Source organism: Labrus bergylta, chromosome 13 (genome assembly GCF_963930695.1).
Source record: "Labrus bergylta chromosome 13, fLabBer1.1, whole genome shotgun sequence".
Classification (NCBI taxonomy): domain Eukaryota; kingdom Metazoa; phylum Chordata; class Actinopteri; order Labriformes; family Labridae; genus Labrus; species Labrus bergylta.
In genome coordinates this window covers 9105482-9122082 of record NC_089207.1, presented here as the reverse complement: position 1 = coordinate 9122082, position 16601 = coordinate 9105482, and the positions used below count along the sequence as shown (strand labels likewise).

The 16601-nt window shown below is 41.0% G+C and overlaps 1 protein-coding gene across 1 annotated transcript in view; it reads left to right on the top strand.

Moving 5' to 3' along the window:
• Positions 1–16601, top strand: part of adcy5 (adenylate cyclase 5) — a 73150-nt gene that overhangs the window by 44274 nt on the left and 12275 nt on the right. Inside the window, exons 4-11 of the mRNA XM_065962044.1 lie at positions 1384–1495; positions 5162–5289; positions 5839–5997; positions 6103–6244; positions 6886–7023; positions 10109–10131; positions 13641–13800; positions 15751–15848. Coding sequence (XP_065818116.1) covers positions 1384–1495; positions 5162–5289; positions 5839–5997; positions 6103–6244; positions 6886–7023; positions 10109–10131; positions 13641–13800; positions 15751–15848 — 960 coding nt within the window. The remainder of the gene's footprint in view (positions 1–1383; positions 1496–5161; positions 5290–5838; positions 5998–6102; positions 6245–6885; positions 7024–10108; positions 10132–13640; positions 13801–15750; positions 15849–16601) is intronic.

Genomic DNA, 16601 nt, shown 5'->3' with positions numbered 1-16601 from the left:
ATCTAATGTAGTGTGATTTCTGTTCGTGACTAATAATGTTTGATGGGGAATTAGTAGCATTTTGAAACAGAGGTTGAGATCAAAAAAGGTTAAACCCATCGTTAATCATCGAACAGCAGTTGAGCTTAAATCTCATATCTTATCAAATGAGCACAGATATCTGAATATAGACGTCGTCTCTCAACTCAAACTCCTTTCTCACGTCTCAAGTTCCCTTGGCCTTCATGTAATCTGTCTCATAATCTTATATGTGCATGCTACACCTGAAGCTCGGGACCCTCTGTTTCCTTTCAATGTTCAATCAGCCTCAGAAAGTGGATTTAATTAAAGATTGTGAAAAGCTTGTCTATTGCCAGGGAGACCATGACAAGCAGCATCAAAATACAAAATACAGAGTCTGGTTTTTTTTTGTTGTTGTTGTTTTTTTTAAGATTTATTTTTGGGCTTTTTATGCCTTTAATGGATAGATAGGACAGTGGATAGAGTCGGAAATCAGGGAGAGAGAGAGAGAGAGAGTGGGGAATGACATGTGGGAAGGAGGCCACAGGTGGGAGGCGAACCTGGGCCGCCCGCTTGAGACGACAGCCTCCATCCATGGGGCGCGCACACCAACCACTGCGCCACCAGCGCCCCAGAGTCTTGCTTTTTTAACTTGACATGTGAAGTCCGTCACATGTTTCTCCCTGAGAGGACGTCAGTGACCAGAGAATAAAAACACTCATTGAGTAAAGAAACACTGAGCGTGAGATGTGCCTTCATGACTTTGTTTAAGGAGGGTTAAGACGCTGCACAGAACAACTTGAGTCATTCAGGACAAGCTTGTTGGATGTTATTTATGAGTGCAAATGAGGGCAACATGATCGTCTCCCGTAGACGAGGCAAAGCATGAGTTTTCTGTCTGAGAGAATTAATTCAGCCCTGTCCTCCTGCTGTGCCAGTATATGGAGAGTTATGACAGCACCTCAATCACTAAGTGACCTCAGCTGTATCAGTTTACCCCAACCTCGAGGAGAAGACAAAGTTTTACAAAGTGAAATCACTTTCAAATCCTACACATCTCACACTCTCTTTACACATTTTAATTCTGCAACAGCAGGTCCTTCACATCTTTGGGGAATTTACAATCCTCACTTCCTGAGAACTGTTAGTACCGCTGGAGAAGGCACATGCAACTAGCCTGCAACAACAACAACAACAACAAAAACTCTGTCATATTCAAAAGTGTGCATGTTACTTTTACTCTGATATTAAATGTTTGGTTTGGATCTTTTCAAGAAAATCTAAATACTATTGGGAGCTGAATTCCAGTTGCCTTTTATAGCTTTGGCTGTGCGTTCTTAGCTGATGATATAATGTGTTTCTCCTGTCTTTGTGTCTCTGCAGCATCTTATTTGCAGACATCGAGGGATTCACCAGTCTGGCATCGCAGTGCACGGCGCAGGAGCTGGTGATGACTCTGAATGAACTCTTCGCTCGCTTTGACAAGCTGGCAGCGGTAAGAATGCAATCACTCACACTTATATATGCTGCATGTAGAGGTACAAAATGTGTCATTCAATTTGTGTTTTTTGAATGTTCAGTCTTAGATACTTCTAAAAAGTCCTAAAAAACTTTTTATTTGTGTTTGACAGTAGTCAAAGGTTAGTGTATAATTTGTCAGTGTCCATGTGAAGAAAAAGTGACTGTACAGGATAACAGCACACCAGCTGCCATCACACTACTGGAGAGAAAGGTGTTATTCAGTTTCCAAAAATAACACCAGTGAAACATGGCGTTTGCAGGCCAGACATTTCCTTATATTGGGTGTTACTTTTGAAAGCATCTGCAGTCATACTTCCATGTGTGGTTTTATATTAGAAAAAAGACAAGCCTGATCTATTTACTGCCATTTCTGAGAACCTTTTCCTCTTCTCTCGGCTGAAACATCTTTAGTTATTCTTAACTAAAGCAGTTTTCACATTTTGAGAGAATTTCAGGAGGAGTACCTGTGAAATCCTCCTGATCCGGTTGTTCACACACGCACCTTACTGCGCACCTTAGAAATAATAACTATCATGTTAAGAATCATGATAATAAGAATTTCCAGCAGTTGCACTCAAATGCTAAACATGCATTGCTACGCATAGTTAAGAGCTTACACTGAACGGCTGTGGCTCAGTGGTTGTGTCGGTCCTCTCTCAATCGGAAGGTTGGGGGTTCGATCCCCAGCTCCTGCAGCAATCTGATGTGTCCTTGGGCAAGACAAGGACAAGGCAAGACACTTAACCCCTAATTGCTCCCGCTGCTTTGTCGGCGGTGTTTGAATGAATATGAATTGGATTAGTTGCATTCTGATTTCGGACACTTTACATAGAAACCTCTACCATCAGTGTGTGAATGAGTAGGTGTGACCTGCGGTGTAAAAGCACTTTGAGTAGTCAGAAGACTAGAAAAAGAGCTAAACAAGCTCAAGTCCATTTACCATTTCAGTGGTGGAAATGTTGGTTTCACTGACTTTGCCATGACATGATTCTGACTCACAGGACTACACAAGGGACACTCGATCAGAACGGGCTCTTCCTTATTTCTTTTTCATGAGGAGGACTGAAGGAGTAAAATCTGTTTAAAAAAAAAAGAAAGGAGCTTTGGCTGCATGGCGAGTAAGACCTTGAGGCGTGATGTTTATAGCAGCTCAACTGTCTGAATATTGAACATGTTATTCAAACACTGGTGGTACGCTGCGTTAATAAGCCATGACATAGTTCGGCTCTTTCGGGACTGTGATCAGCATCATGTTTATATCCATGTCGACAGAGGAGCTGCTGAGACACTGATCAAAAACATCAGAGAGAACACAAAGTTCAATGTTCAGCCACCACAGGAGGGGAACGCTGTGTCATTAAAAATGAATTGAGCATTCAAAGCAGAGCGACAGATTTCAAGCAGCCTGTGAGGAGTAAAGAGAAGTGTAAAAAAAATCTCAATCATGAATCCTCACACTTTACTGCATCTGGGCTTTGGGTTGCAAATAAGTGAGCTATTCTTTGTGGATAACTGTCTCAGAAAAGAACACATTTTTTAAGGTCTATAGTATTAAACAATAATAATAATAACTTTATTTAGAGCACCTTTAAAATCCCGGGTTGCATGAGCAATCAAGAAGCCATAAAAGCTACCGACCAAATAAATAAGAAGTATGTACAACAGGTTGACAAGTGATTGTTGATTAATATGATTGTTAAGCAGCGTTGTAGCAGTGGAATAAAAAAATTATGCTATGAGGTATAAGACACAGGTGCAATAAACATGAACGTATAATCTCTTATCACATAATGTTGAAGAGAGTCCAGCTATTAAACAGAATATCAAATGTAGCATGATGTGTACAGCGTGATGTGCTAAAGTCTGTACATACATATCATGTAGTATGATATAGAACAGTAAATGTCATAGGTGGTATATATGTGCAATCATATAAAATGATTGTATCACATTTTATTATAAACATTGGCCGTGTTAAGAGGGAAGCCCAGAAATATCTGCTTCATATCGGCCGTCTATTTCCTGCATCAGACGTGTGTTTATTCAACGTCTCTCATGTCTCAATCACACACTCATAAATGACACGTTCATGAATATTGATGTCTTTTTTCCCCCCCCTCGTGCTTCCAGCGGCGTTATTGTTTGTCCAGCTAACGCTCCATGTATGTCATTTTTTTTATGAAAGGTGGATTGGTGTGCTGATCAATATTTATGAGTCAAACGGGCATTATGGTGTTATAAAGCAGAAACGGTGCTACTGACACTTTTATGTCCAAGCCAGATGCACCTTGTATATCTTCTCACACACACACTCACACACACACACACACAGACAGACACACACACAGACAGACAGACACACACACACACACACACACACACACACACAGACACACACACAGGCACCCTGTATGAACAAACAGAACAAAAATATTCTCTGTCTGTGCTCTCTACACAGAGGCTCTTTTTGTATTTTCTTAGAGCCATGAGCTACAGAGACTCTCAGGTGGCTGTCATGAGACACATATTCTCCCAGGCCTGAGAAACACATGAACCAACACTCATACACATGGCACACAAACACATGTCAGATTATTGCTGCCCTGCGACCTGCGGGACCCAGGAGGGCTTAAACTTCTAAGAATAATGTGCAAACACGATGCTAAGATGCAACTACTGTAAAAATCCTGCTTTTTTTGTGACTTGACTAGCTGCAAATAAAGTATCTTCTTGTCTCTGCAGTTTCAAGGTGATAAAGATTCAGATCTGGGGTTAAATCCCCTTGAGAAAAGAAAAAATCATGTAGCTCCCGTCATCTGTATTTTAACATGAATATAGCTGTCTTCAACCATAAAGCTCCTGTGAGGATTTTTAGGAGGTTATAAAACTGACTGAAGTAAATACAGGTAGCTCTTTATGAGCTACAAAAGACAACAAGACAACGAGGAAGAATATTGATTATTTCTATGTCATTATTTTAATTGCCGGTAAACACTTCCACCGCTTAGCTGTCAATCAAAAGCATAATGCAACAACAACATAAACAGCCTTTTTCAAATGACTTCTACTAAAAAAACACATTTAACGATATTTAACGATAAATAAAAGAAAGATGAGATTTTTCCCCTCATAAACTCTACTTACACAATGGAGAAGAGAGAGGCTGATGGCGTAGTAGTTAGGTCACGTCCTATTGCAGAGGCTATATTACTCGGAGCGGGGGCCCCGCGTTCCAGTCCGACCTGCGGCTCCTTTCCTGCATGTCATTTCCTACTCGCTCTCTCGATTTCCTGTCCACTGTCCTATCTAAATAAAGCCAAAAGACCAAAAAATAAAACCTTAAAAAAAAGGAAAGAGATACGATGCACCGCTTTGTCCAGAGAGGGCGCCATTATCACCCAAAAAGACCTCACAGGAGCTTTAAACCGTACGTTATCGGCCCTGGAAGTTGCAGAAACATTTCATAAACACACAAAATCTTCTCACATAAGAAGTCTAAATTCTAGAAGATTTCCTCTTTTATACATAAGAAAATAAAGCATCACATGTATCCGGGGACAAATAAAGTATTTATGTCATGTACCAACTTTTAGAAAAACTAATAGAGTTGGAAAATAAAGGCTCATTTCTTGTCTGACAGGAGAACCACTGTCTGCGGATAAAGATCCTGGGAGACTGCTACTACTGCGTGTCTGGGCTGCCGGAGGCGAGAGCCGACCACGCCCACTGCTGTGTGGAGATGGGGATGGACATGATAGAGGCCATCTCGTAAGTTGTCATTCTGGGCCTTTCAAGGAATCTAGTTTGAGCTCCTCCAACGGCACACACTCCCACCCGCACTCTCAGGTCTCCTGACGCAAACCTCCTGCCTCCCCCCCCCACCTGCAGGACTAACCATCAGTGCTGGTGGGCCTGGAAGGGGGGACTAACAATGTTCTACCCAGAGGTCACTCTAAATCAGACCACTGGGTCACAGCACTGAGATTACTCTAATTTGGCTGTTACCTCTGCAGCAATGTTGGGATGCTAAGGTCATCCAACTGCTTATTAAGGGCTCTGTTAGTCTTGTTGCAGCGAAGTTAAATACCATTGTCACCTATTTCAGTCTCAATTTTTGAGTCTACTGTGTATGACAAGTAATCACCACATGTTAGTTCAGTCAAATAATACATTAATGACAATTTTGATACAGCCGTTCGTTTCTGTAAAACCCGTGAGATTTGCTGTTGATGCAAACTTTTAAGTATTTTCTTACGAGGGCGGGCAGATTGAAAGCTGTGCAGATCATTTGATAATCATTGTGTGTATTTCCTGCAGGCTGGTACGGGAGGTGACTGGAGTGAATGTGAACATGAGAGTGGGAATCCACAGCGGCAGGGTGCACTGCGGGGTGCTGGGACTCAGGAAGTGGCAGTTTGACGTCTGGTCCAATGATGTCACGCTAGCCAATCAGATGGAGGCGGGGGGCCAGGCTGGGTATGTCTCTGCGGCAACAGTCAAATTCACCACAAACTGAATATACATTTACTGATATGTCATTGTGTGTGTGTGTGTGTGTGTGTTTTTTTCCTTCTGTTTCAGACGGATCCACATCACGAAGGCCACTCTGAATTATCTGAACGGGGACTATGATGTGGAGGCGGGAACAGGGGGAGAACGAAACGCCTACCTGAAGAAAAACAACATCGAAACCTACCTCATTGTTGGCTGCAGTCAAAAAAGGGTACAGTCCTTATTACTGTTTAAATGTTGAAGGTAGAAGTGTGCCAGAAAGAGATTCAAGCACATGCAGGGCTTATCATTATAAATGTTCATTTGAATTCTTTGAAAAAGGGGAGCAGCCTGCAGATGGCAGAGAACTGGCCTTGGGAGATTGTATTTCGCAAAAGCATCATCAACCCTCCAGCTGTTGGACCTTAAGTGTGGTTTTAAAATATTTGGTACATGATCATTCGGAATTATTTTGCTCCAATATGCTTTGATGTTCATTGAACAAAATGTTTAGGAACATATTTCACATTTGTGTTTTATTTTATCCGAGAAAACAATCTCAATGCTGTTATCAATGAATATTGTTTCATGATTGCATTGGGATGGAAGACGTATAAACAAACCCTAAGAAATGAGCTCACAATTAGCAGAACAACTAACGTTCCTCTGGCAGGTCTTTTCTTTTGGAGAGGTCAAAGGGTGAAAGCTGCCTGTATTCATTTTTATCCACTAGGGGGCAGAAAAGACAAGCCAACAGTCAGCACTGGAACACTATCCCATTTCAGAGTTGAAAAGTGTTGGGTACTGCAGCAGCAATCTTATGTTAGATATGAAAGTATTCTAATCTTGATTTCTGTTTTTTATTATTTACAGAAAGAGGAAAAGGCGATGATAGCCAAAATGAACCGACAGAGGACTAACTCCGTGACACACAACAGCGGCCACTGGACTGACCGTCCGTTCTACAATCACCTGGGAGGAAACCAGGTCTCCAAGGAGATGAAGAGGATGGTGAGGAAACTTTAAAGAGTGTGCAGGTCTTCTGCTCTGTAGAGCTGCTTTTAATCCAGCTGACCCTCTCCCACCAACGTCTCATCTCTGCTCTCATTTAACGATGAAGCCAACACATTGATATTACCCGTAATCCTTTGATCTGCGGTCCTGATAAGCAGCGGTAATGACCCTTCATGGCACACTCCAGCTCAAACACCTCACTTGAGCACTCAGGAAGAGAAACAGTAACATGTAGGTGTTAACAGAAGGCGGGGAAATAGCCGCCCCCCCCCCCCCCAATTACATTCAGAGGAGGAACTGAAAATGAAGCAGCTGCAGCAGAGTGATGCAACGATATCCAAATTCATTTTCTACATACACATAACTCCCTCCTGTTGAGCCGTCCCTGCAAACAGTGACTCACTCAGTGAATGGATGCACCCACACCTGACACACACACACACACACACACACACACACACACACGAACGCAGAATTGTTTTCTGTTTATGGTCACAATCATCAGTCCACCCACCCCTCTCACTGAATCTATTATAAGGACGTGAGGAGAGGCTGAATAAGTTCTACTTGACTGTTTGACACAAGCTGAAGTCACAGGCTGGTAGTAGTTTGGGCTACATGAAGAGTAATATTCAAGATATTAAAGTCATTCTGGGCTCAAATGAAAGCTTAGAACTTTGGAAGTTTATATATATATATAAATAAGACAGTGATATTGACCATTAAGTTCTTTAATATAATACTTTTTCATGAGGATTTGTCAAACTCTCAATATTTTTAATGTGATTTTGTGATTGTTTGGACGATAATTTAGAGAACTTTAGGGAACTATACACCAAATTAATATTAAAGATATAATATGCGACCTTCAAAAGAGATGTTTGGCAAAAATGAAAAACGGAATGTTTTTGGACTGTTGGTTGAGCAAAACCGAGATATTTAAAGATGAGCTCAGAATAAAAACAGTTTTTATTTTCTGTCGTTTTTACACATGAAAACGATTTAATCCGGATCCATGTTTTAATCTGTGAATGACTGTGTGTGTTTGCATGCTCTTGTAACTTTGTAGTGGGTCGCTATCTTGGCCAGGCCTTCCTGTTCAGTTCAGTTCATTTCAGTTCAGACCTTTAGAAATTGAATTCACATCAGTGGAGAAAAACACAACAAATAAACAAGACATAGGACAGTGCAACAAAACCTGATGGAATAAAACCAAGAAAATAAAAAATTAGATAAAAACAAGGTTGGACTCCCTGGTAAAAAAACAAACAAACATTAAAATGACATAATGATAAGTTGCAGCACTAGCTATGAAGCCACCTCCATCAGCTTTAGTATTTAATGTTTATCCAGAAGAGGGAGCTAGAGAGACGTATTAGATCAGTGTGTTAACAGAATTCAAAGTGGACATGATAATAAACAACACTTAATATTACCAATAAAGAGAAATAATCATTAACTGAACTATGGCTGCAGACCTGAAGCTTCAGGGTTTACTCTTAGTGTAGTCATAAAGGTAGTTCATTAAAACTCTGCTAACAGGTGAAATCCTCACACTGCAGTAAAACCTCTCGTCTCATTCTAACTGCTTGTTGTTGCCAGCAGTCTTTGTGTCTCGCTGTGCGGCGCCGACAGTGTGTGAGATAAGAAAAGATGGATTACAATCTTCAGCACAGCTTGCCTCAAATAAGTTTTTTTTTTTAAACAGACACCTGCTCGTCTGCAGCCGCAGGGAGCCTTCACTTCATACCTTCTGGTTCTTTTCTTTTTCGGTGGCTCAGACTTGTTGTTATGTCACATTATCATTGACAAGTTATGTTCAAAAGAGTCGGCCCAGCATTTAATGTAACAAATTAATACATTTTAACAAGGGGATGTGTAGCCAGAGGGAGGTTCATCCAGCTGGAATTAATGTCCTGTTAAGTTCCTGATATCTTAAAGAATGAAATGATTTCATAACATTTTCTGTACGTTTACAGCACCATCAGTTGTTCTCTAAATGTGAGGTCATCCAGTTTTAAAGTCAGGAAGTGAATAAAGGCTCTCTTTAATAGGCTGAACTGATATCATCCAGTTAATGTTTTGCACTTTTAAGATGTACTTTTTGAGATGTTTATGTCTTTATTGTAGAGATGGGACAGTGGATAGAGTCAACAATCAGTGAGAGAGAGAGTGGGGAATGACATGAGCCACAAGTGGGATTCAAACCCAGGCTACCCGCTAACCACTACACTACCAGCACCCCATGTTTTGTATTCTTTATTCTCTTTTTCTTCAAGCGGAAACTTAAAGTCACTGAGGGGCTACGTAGATGAGCCAATGTTTTAATTGACGCCATCGCCTTGCCTTCGCTCTTGAGCGTCTTGTGAAATCAAACAGTCCGATATCGTCTTCATTTATGGAAGATTTATTTCTCATTCCACTCTGGTCCTCATAACTTTCATGCAAGGTTCCAACAATTGTCCATAAATGTCCATTCAATGATTCACAGTGAATACCTTGTGTGCTCTTCGTCTAACAACACTTCCTCCAAAGTTCCTCCTACTTGTGAAGAGTATAACCTGAACCCAAAGGTGACACCTGCTGGAGCAACCTTTGTCTCACACCTTGTAACTCCAACATGGCTCCTACAATGATCTTTAAACTACCATCATTGATTATAATATATCTGAAAAAGAACGTTTGCTTTGCAGGTTTCCAATTCCTGAAGGGATCTTTAAGTCACTGTTTCTGTTCTGACATCAGGCAACAACCTGAAGATTTCAAAAATATGAATATTTATGCAAGAAAGACTGAAGTTATCATGTTGGAGATGTTTGAGCCAGAACATGTTTGGACCTTCTTTCTTGATAATTTATTTTTGCCAAGTTAAATAAAAAAATGAGATTCTGTCATCACCACACACTTATTTTCTTTAGTCAGTTGTCATCATGGGATATGTCATACACCCATGTTGTAAGAGGCATAAAGAAGTACATTTATAAAAATGTATCAGACTGTTTGCACATTAGACATTTTCATCTCCTGCTAATTCTCTTTTTTTCCCCTCTTTTCTCTCCTCTCTCTCTCTTTTGTCTTGTAGGGCTTTGAAGACCCCAAAGACAAGTGAGTACAGTCTGTATCTCAGCACCTTTCTTTGTGTGTTTGCTTTAAATCTGGGTCTTACTTTATCTTACATTTAAGAAGACCTAAGAAAAGGGCGAGTCAGTGGCGCTCTCTGAAGTCATTATCAGACATTAGCACTGAGAGAGGATGTAAGTAACACTGTTAATGAGTGGTGAAAAGTTCAAATGAATCACCTGTAAGTGGCTGTTTGAGTCACTGTGGGCCTTAAAAAAAGAGGTTTCAATGTACGTCGTCTTCACACAGACAGAATCCAGAGAAAATACTCGAGCACACAAATCACTCAGGGCAGTTTATTAAGGAGTGAAGGATTCATGTTTCCACGTGCACTGCTTCTTCCTCAGGGTAGAAAAAACCCCCACTGTGGACCATTTCTAGAGGATGACTGTGACTGAATCAGGTTTAATTAGAGACTAAACTCAGATCAGACGAATGAGACACAGACGAAATGAGATTGAAATCAAATGTAGCTAACTCAGAAACTCCTCAAAGGTAATCAGTGCTAACTCAAAATGAACACACCTGAGCTGCTCACAATAAAGTGTAAAAAAAAACTTTGGATGATAAAGACAAACAGCAGCTGAAGGAAATAAACTTGTTTCAGCCCTAGGCTTTCATCAGCGTTTTAAAGATAAATGTAGGTGTTACACATTTTGAAATAATCGCTGCCAGGTAACAAACCAACAAAGCCAGACCTATAAATAAACACAATATCCAGAGAACATTGTGATGATTAACAATCTGACCCAATGAGGTCAGTAAGGGGAATCAAGTAACAGATAAGTTGTCGTATTGCAGCAGTGGCTCCTACAGTGTTAAACACATTTACTTTAAGCTCACTCTGTAAGCTCACACTTGTTAATGGGAATATAAAAGTGTTGGTGGTAAAAATCAAAACTAACATCTGTAGTCATGAAATGTTACAAGAGACTTCATGTCGCTGCATTTGGCTGATGGAAAAACCCCAAACCTAGAACAGATGGTAACATTGATTGATGTGCACATGGTTGTTGTTGTTGAGGCTCTGAGAGAGCATGATGTAAAGCCTGCTCTGTTCAAACAGCACCTGCACTTTGTTCAAGGTGAACCACTGTAGTACATATACGTTCAAAAAAAAACATCCCTCTCTTTCTGGGTACAAGTCTAGCAGAGTCGTTTCAGACTCTTGTGGGAAAAAATATGTCAAGCATTCAAGACGATAACGGGTGGATCAAAGAATTTTCTGCCATGAACATTGCTTCATAAGTAAAAAAAACAAAGTAGATGCCATTTAAATTGTAGCTCAGTCTGTAGGGAACCGGAAGGTTGCGGGTTCAAATCAGTCAAGGGAACTGCAAAGTGCCTAGTCAATCTGTCAGTAGTCAGTACACAGTCCCTACTAGTCGTGCTGGTTTGATAGATAGAAAGTTGCTAGCACACTTCCTGAACTCTGCCAAGGTGCCCTTGAGCGAGACACCGAACCCCCGACTGGAGCAAGTCTGTTGTCATTGTTGTTTGATTGGCCCGGTCCCAAACAATGATACAGTCTGATAAAGCAGAATAATCACAGCATGCATACACTGCTGTGCTGCTTTCAGAGGTAAGATAAGAGATTCCAGCTTGTTTGTCTTTGGTCTCTTCTTTCTGCTTCTAACGAGGGAGGGTCTCAGTTTGAGAGATGTGTGTGTATGTGAATCTTTTCATACAGTACTGATGGTACATATGACCTGAACGTGAGTGGGTACATCTTAATTAATAATAATTGTGATAAAGTTCTCTCAGAGTTGAAATCATTTTATAAGAAAGCGCTCACATCATTTTGTCTGAGTCCAAAGCTGAGATCTCCTTTGCTCTAGCGCTGTCAGATCGAGATGTTCATGAAGCCGAGCGGTGACGCTCTCATTCACAGTTTTTCTATAAAACCACAGAGGAGGACAGTTTGAACCCAAAGTCTGCCAGTGATCAAAGAGCTGCAGTCATTCATAAAGAAGTCGCCCTCCTCCCCCTCTCCTCTCTTAACTGTTCTGTATCTGTGAGTTTGTCCTGACATCACACTGAGGCTGAGCGTCCCCGCTGACAGCCCACGCTCCGGGCTGCAGCACAGATCCTGCTTCCATGCAGACAGAGTTTTTGAGTTGAGAGGAAGAGCATGCTATGTTTTTATCACGCTCTGATAGAAACCATCACTGGGTACAAAATCACAGCTGAGTTGAGGTGAAATCAGCGTCTCGACAGTCACATATTTAGTCCATCTATCAGGAGATAGCCACTTATCTGAGGCGGAGCATCATCTCTGACCAACATCATTAATTTAATGTTAACCAGGTCCTCGTGAGGAGACATGTCCTAGTTAATTAAATATTTTTATTTGCAAGCACCTTTTGGGGTTATGATGACAACTGGGAATTGCAATTTCTCTGGGGTGTTTGTCATATTTGTCTCCTCTTGTTTTCTGTAATTTATGAACTTTCTGTCAATACAGCTTTACATGCACAATGAGTATAACTGGAAACAAGATTCAAGGGTGTGCAAGGATCATTGTTCCGCAACAAACACAAGTTGTTGTCGCACACACACGGTAACAAATAAATACGACAAAAAAATGCCATTTGTTGTTTGTAATAGTTCAAAAAAAAGGTTTAGTTAGAGAAAATGTACTTTACTCTAATATTCTTCCATTGATTTTTAGAGAAAGGCAACCCCCCTTCTAACCTTTCCATCATTGTTTCTAAGTTGTGTAAATAAGCAACTTTTGCTAAAAACTTGATCATGTTTCCATCTCGTGTTCAAATATTGGTTTGCACTGCCCACTAGTGGCCATAAAGAACAGCAGTAGCAGCTCATTTCTTAGTGTTAGTGAATTAGACTCCACATTAGACTTGTGTGGATCGTGTGTTGGACCATGATCGGCCTTCAGGGGTAACAACTTGAACGTTTCTAAACTCTGCATGAAAAAGATCCAACATCCACACGGAGACAGAATGAGCAACACACAAGACTCCTCCTTCATACATTTAGACATGAAGCTGTCATTATATTGATGTATTTTCTGTGTTTGCTGCTGCGTTCATTCGGCCAAATTCCCCTTTTTTTTCACTTTGGCATCCCTATAAGATCAAGACTTTCACACTGACTCACTAATCAGTGTGATCAGAGCCGCATGTCTTCATCAGCTGACGAGTGCTTGTCAGCAAAGCAGCAGAGTTTCAATCAATGTAAGTGACACTTTGCAGATTCTGTCATCAGTCAAAGACGAACCGGCTCAGCAGAGGCTTCAAGAATTGAGAGGAGTGGTGTGTTTTTTTAGGTCAATTACTCCTTTTTCACTTTAGACAAGATGAGCTAAATGTTACTACGACTCAGAGCGGGTTGTGAGTGTGACTTTATGACCATTACAGATGATTTAGAGTCATTCACAGCTTCTGAAGAGTGAATCGGCTGCTGGGTTAATAAGAGTTTTCTCAGAATCTGTCTTTTTTTTTTTAACTCTGCTCTGGTCTTGTGGTCTTTAGACATTTTATTTTCAGAAACACGCAGGAAAACCTGAACCCAGAGGACGAGGTGGACGAGTTCCTCGGCCGGGCCATCGACGCACGCAGCATCGACCGTCTGCGCTCGGAACACGTCAAGAAGTTCCTGCTCACCTTCAGGGAGCCTGACCTGGAGAAAAAGGTTTGTACGCACGCACGCACGCGCACACACACACACACACACACACGCGCGTACAATGTGACACACACTGCCAATTTAGCAACAAATAATTGGCCGTGACAAGCAATCTTCCCTTTGCAGAAAACTCTTCTGCTGCTTGCTCTTTTTGTGTCCCTGGAGGAAGTCAGTCAAAGCAGAGTATAAGAGAGAAAGAGAGGAACGGGGCTTTAAAGAGAGAGGAGACGGCTGCTAAAGGGAGAAGGAAGTAAACTGCTTCAGACAGTGAAGGACAGGCTCAGAGGAGAGGTGAAGGCTCGGGTCCTTGTAGAAGAGTTTTGGGGAAAACAGGAAAGTTTCAACTTTGAATTGCTTTCTTCCTGTCATGGTGAAAGAATAAGGGAGTAAAGAGTCAAAGCAGATCAGAGGGACTGTTTTTGAGCTTCCACTGGGCTCTGGGGGAGATTCTTTTGGAGATGAAAAAAGTCACTTATCATGTTTTAATTGTGGTAATTTGTTTTATAACCATCATTTCACCTTTGATTTCTTTTTAAATTGCAAAGTTTTGAGTTTGTTTGAACATTGTCGGATGATAAATCAGACTGATATGTTTTTAACTAGAAAAATGAAATATAAGGTGTTGGTATCTTGCTGGTGTAGTGCCGTCTACTACTTATAATTGAGTGATGTCAATTATAAGTTCAACCCTTGGTTGTGCTGTTAACTATTCATTCATTAGACTTCATTTAATATACATCTGAGTGTGGGTAAACAAGAGCTCGGGGACAACTCCTGCTGTGCGTCTCGTACTTTTCATGTCTGTCTCAAAGCATGACACACCCAGACTGAACGACAACATCACTCCACCAACCGTAACCATGAGCGACCTTAAAGGCAAAGTGCATCGTATCAAACAGTTGCTCTTGCAATTGTATGAAATACTTTTTGTACAAAACTAAATGGAGTAAGCCTCGAATCAAATAACGTATATCACCTAAACCAGAGGAAAAATAAAGATCCAGCAAATAAAGCTTCACAAAAATAAATCTCATCTCCGTTTTTGCACTGGTGTGTGTTAACCAATTCATAAGAAATGCCAAACATGTATAACCAGGGTCCCCATTAGTTTGTTCTCCTAAGAGTACTCTGTCAAGTCTTTTCTTGAACTTTGAAACGTCAGACTCGGTGCATGTCAGTTATCCCATTACATGATAACTAAAAAAAAAAACCTTGAAAGAAGTTGATTACTTAATTTGATGAATTTCTGAATCTGAAATGATCAATACCAGCCTTATTACAGCATCATTTAGTCTCAAGTCTCAGTAAAATATAAGTATGTCCTCATAAGCAAATTCTGCAGATGCATTTTTTTAATTAAAGAGACAGGACAGTGGATCGTGTATGACGTCTGTTGAGGGCGAGAGACAGAGAGAGAGAGAGAGAGAGAGAGAGAGAGAGAGAGGGAAAGGAGCCAGAGGTCGGATTCAACCCTGACCCTAGCCCCCTTGGAGGACTCCAGCCTCCATTCATGGGCAGTGCGCACTAACCATAAGCAGATTTTAATACGTTCTTTTTTTATTATGAAAATGCAAGACTGCCAAAAATGGATCTTTAAAACGCCCCTTCAGTGTGTTTTATTTCACAGCTGTACTGATTGGTCGGTTACTATTTATAATTATCAAAGATTTAAACTCGTCTTCTCCTTTTTGTTCTTCAATTTTTGCCCCAGACATGTATAACAGCACTTCGCGTTCTAGGGTCAACAAAGCCAGAATAAAAAAAACACACAGCCCAGAAAAGTACACAAATAAAGTAAATTCACTCAGAGGTCATGTCAGTGTCAGGTGTATAGCTCTTAGTTTTAGTGAAGTGTAAAGATGTGCTACTTTACTACATTAAAGTGAAAACCTAACAAAGTGTGTGTGCAGGATGTTAAATGTGGTTTCTTTCTCCTGTTCTCGTTCCCTCCTGCAGTACTCCAAACAGGTGGACTCCAGGTTCGGGGCTTACGTGGCCTGTGCCTCCCTCGTCTTTCTCTTCATCTGCTTCATCCAGATCGTCATCGTGCCTCCGTGAGTACACGCACTCAAACATTTTTATGACTCTGAAACGTTCTGTCGTTCTGTCGTCAATTTCATTTTAACAGCAGCACGGCTGACAGGTGCAGAAATCATCTGTGTGACACCTTTACGCTAACATCAGCACCCTCTGCTCTGTTTAATGAGTATACATCATAAAAAGTAAGAACAGAAGAACTAGTTCAATGAAACTTCTGTTATTTATGAATAATGAGTGATGGAGCCTGGCCGTTTGTGTAACAGCTCGGTCAAACTTACAAAAAAGGTGATCATTTATATGAAAGAGATCATTTCAATTTCGGAAGGTCGGGGGTTCGATCCCCAAATGTCCTATTTGTCCTTGGGCAAGACTCTTAACTCCAAGTTGCTCCCACTGCTTCGTCAAGCGGTGTATGAATGGGGTTAGTTACTTCTGATGGTCACTTTACAAAGCAGCCTCTGCATCAGTGTGTAGGTGTGACCTGCGGTGTGAAAGAGCTTTGAGTCGTCAGAAAAGCGCGACACAAGCTCAAGTCCGTTTACCATTTACTTACTGCGAGTTTCCTGAGAGTGAAACAATGATACGTGCTCCTCTAGAAGACACAGGTTTGTATGGTCTGAATCTCGTTTTAAGAAAAACCTTGGTTTATTCACCATATCGGGGGAAGAGAACTACCCTACCCACAATCCTAGTTGTTTACTGCACTCGCACAACTGTCGTCTACTACCTCTGACGTTCACAGAAGTGCAACACACTATATAAACAAA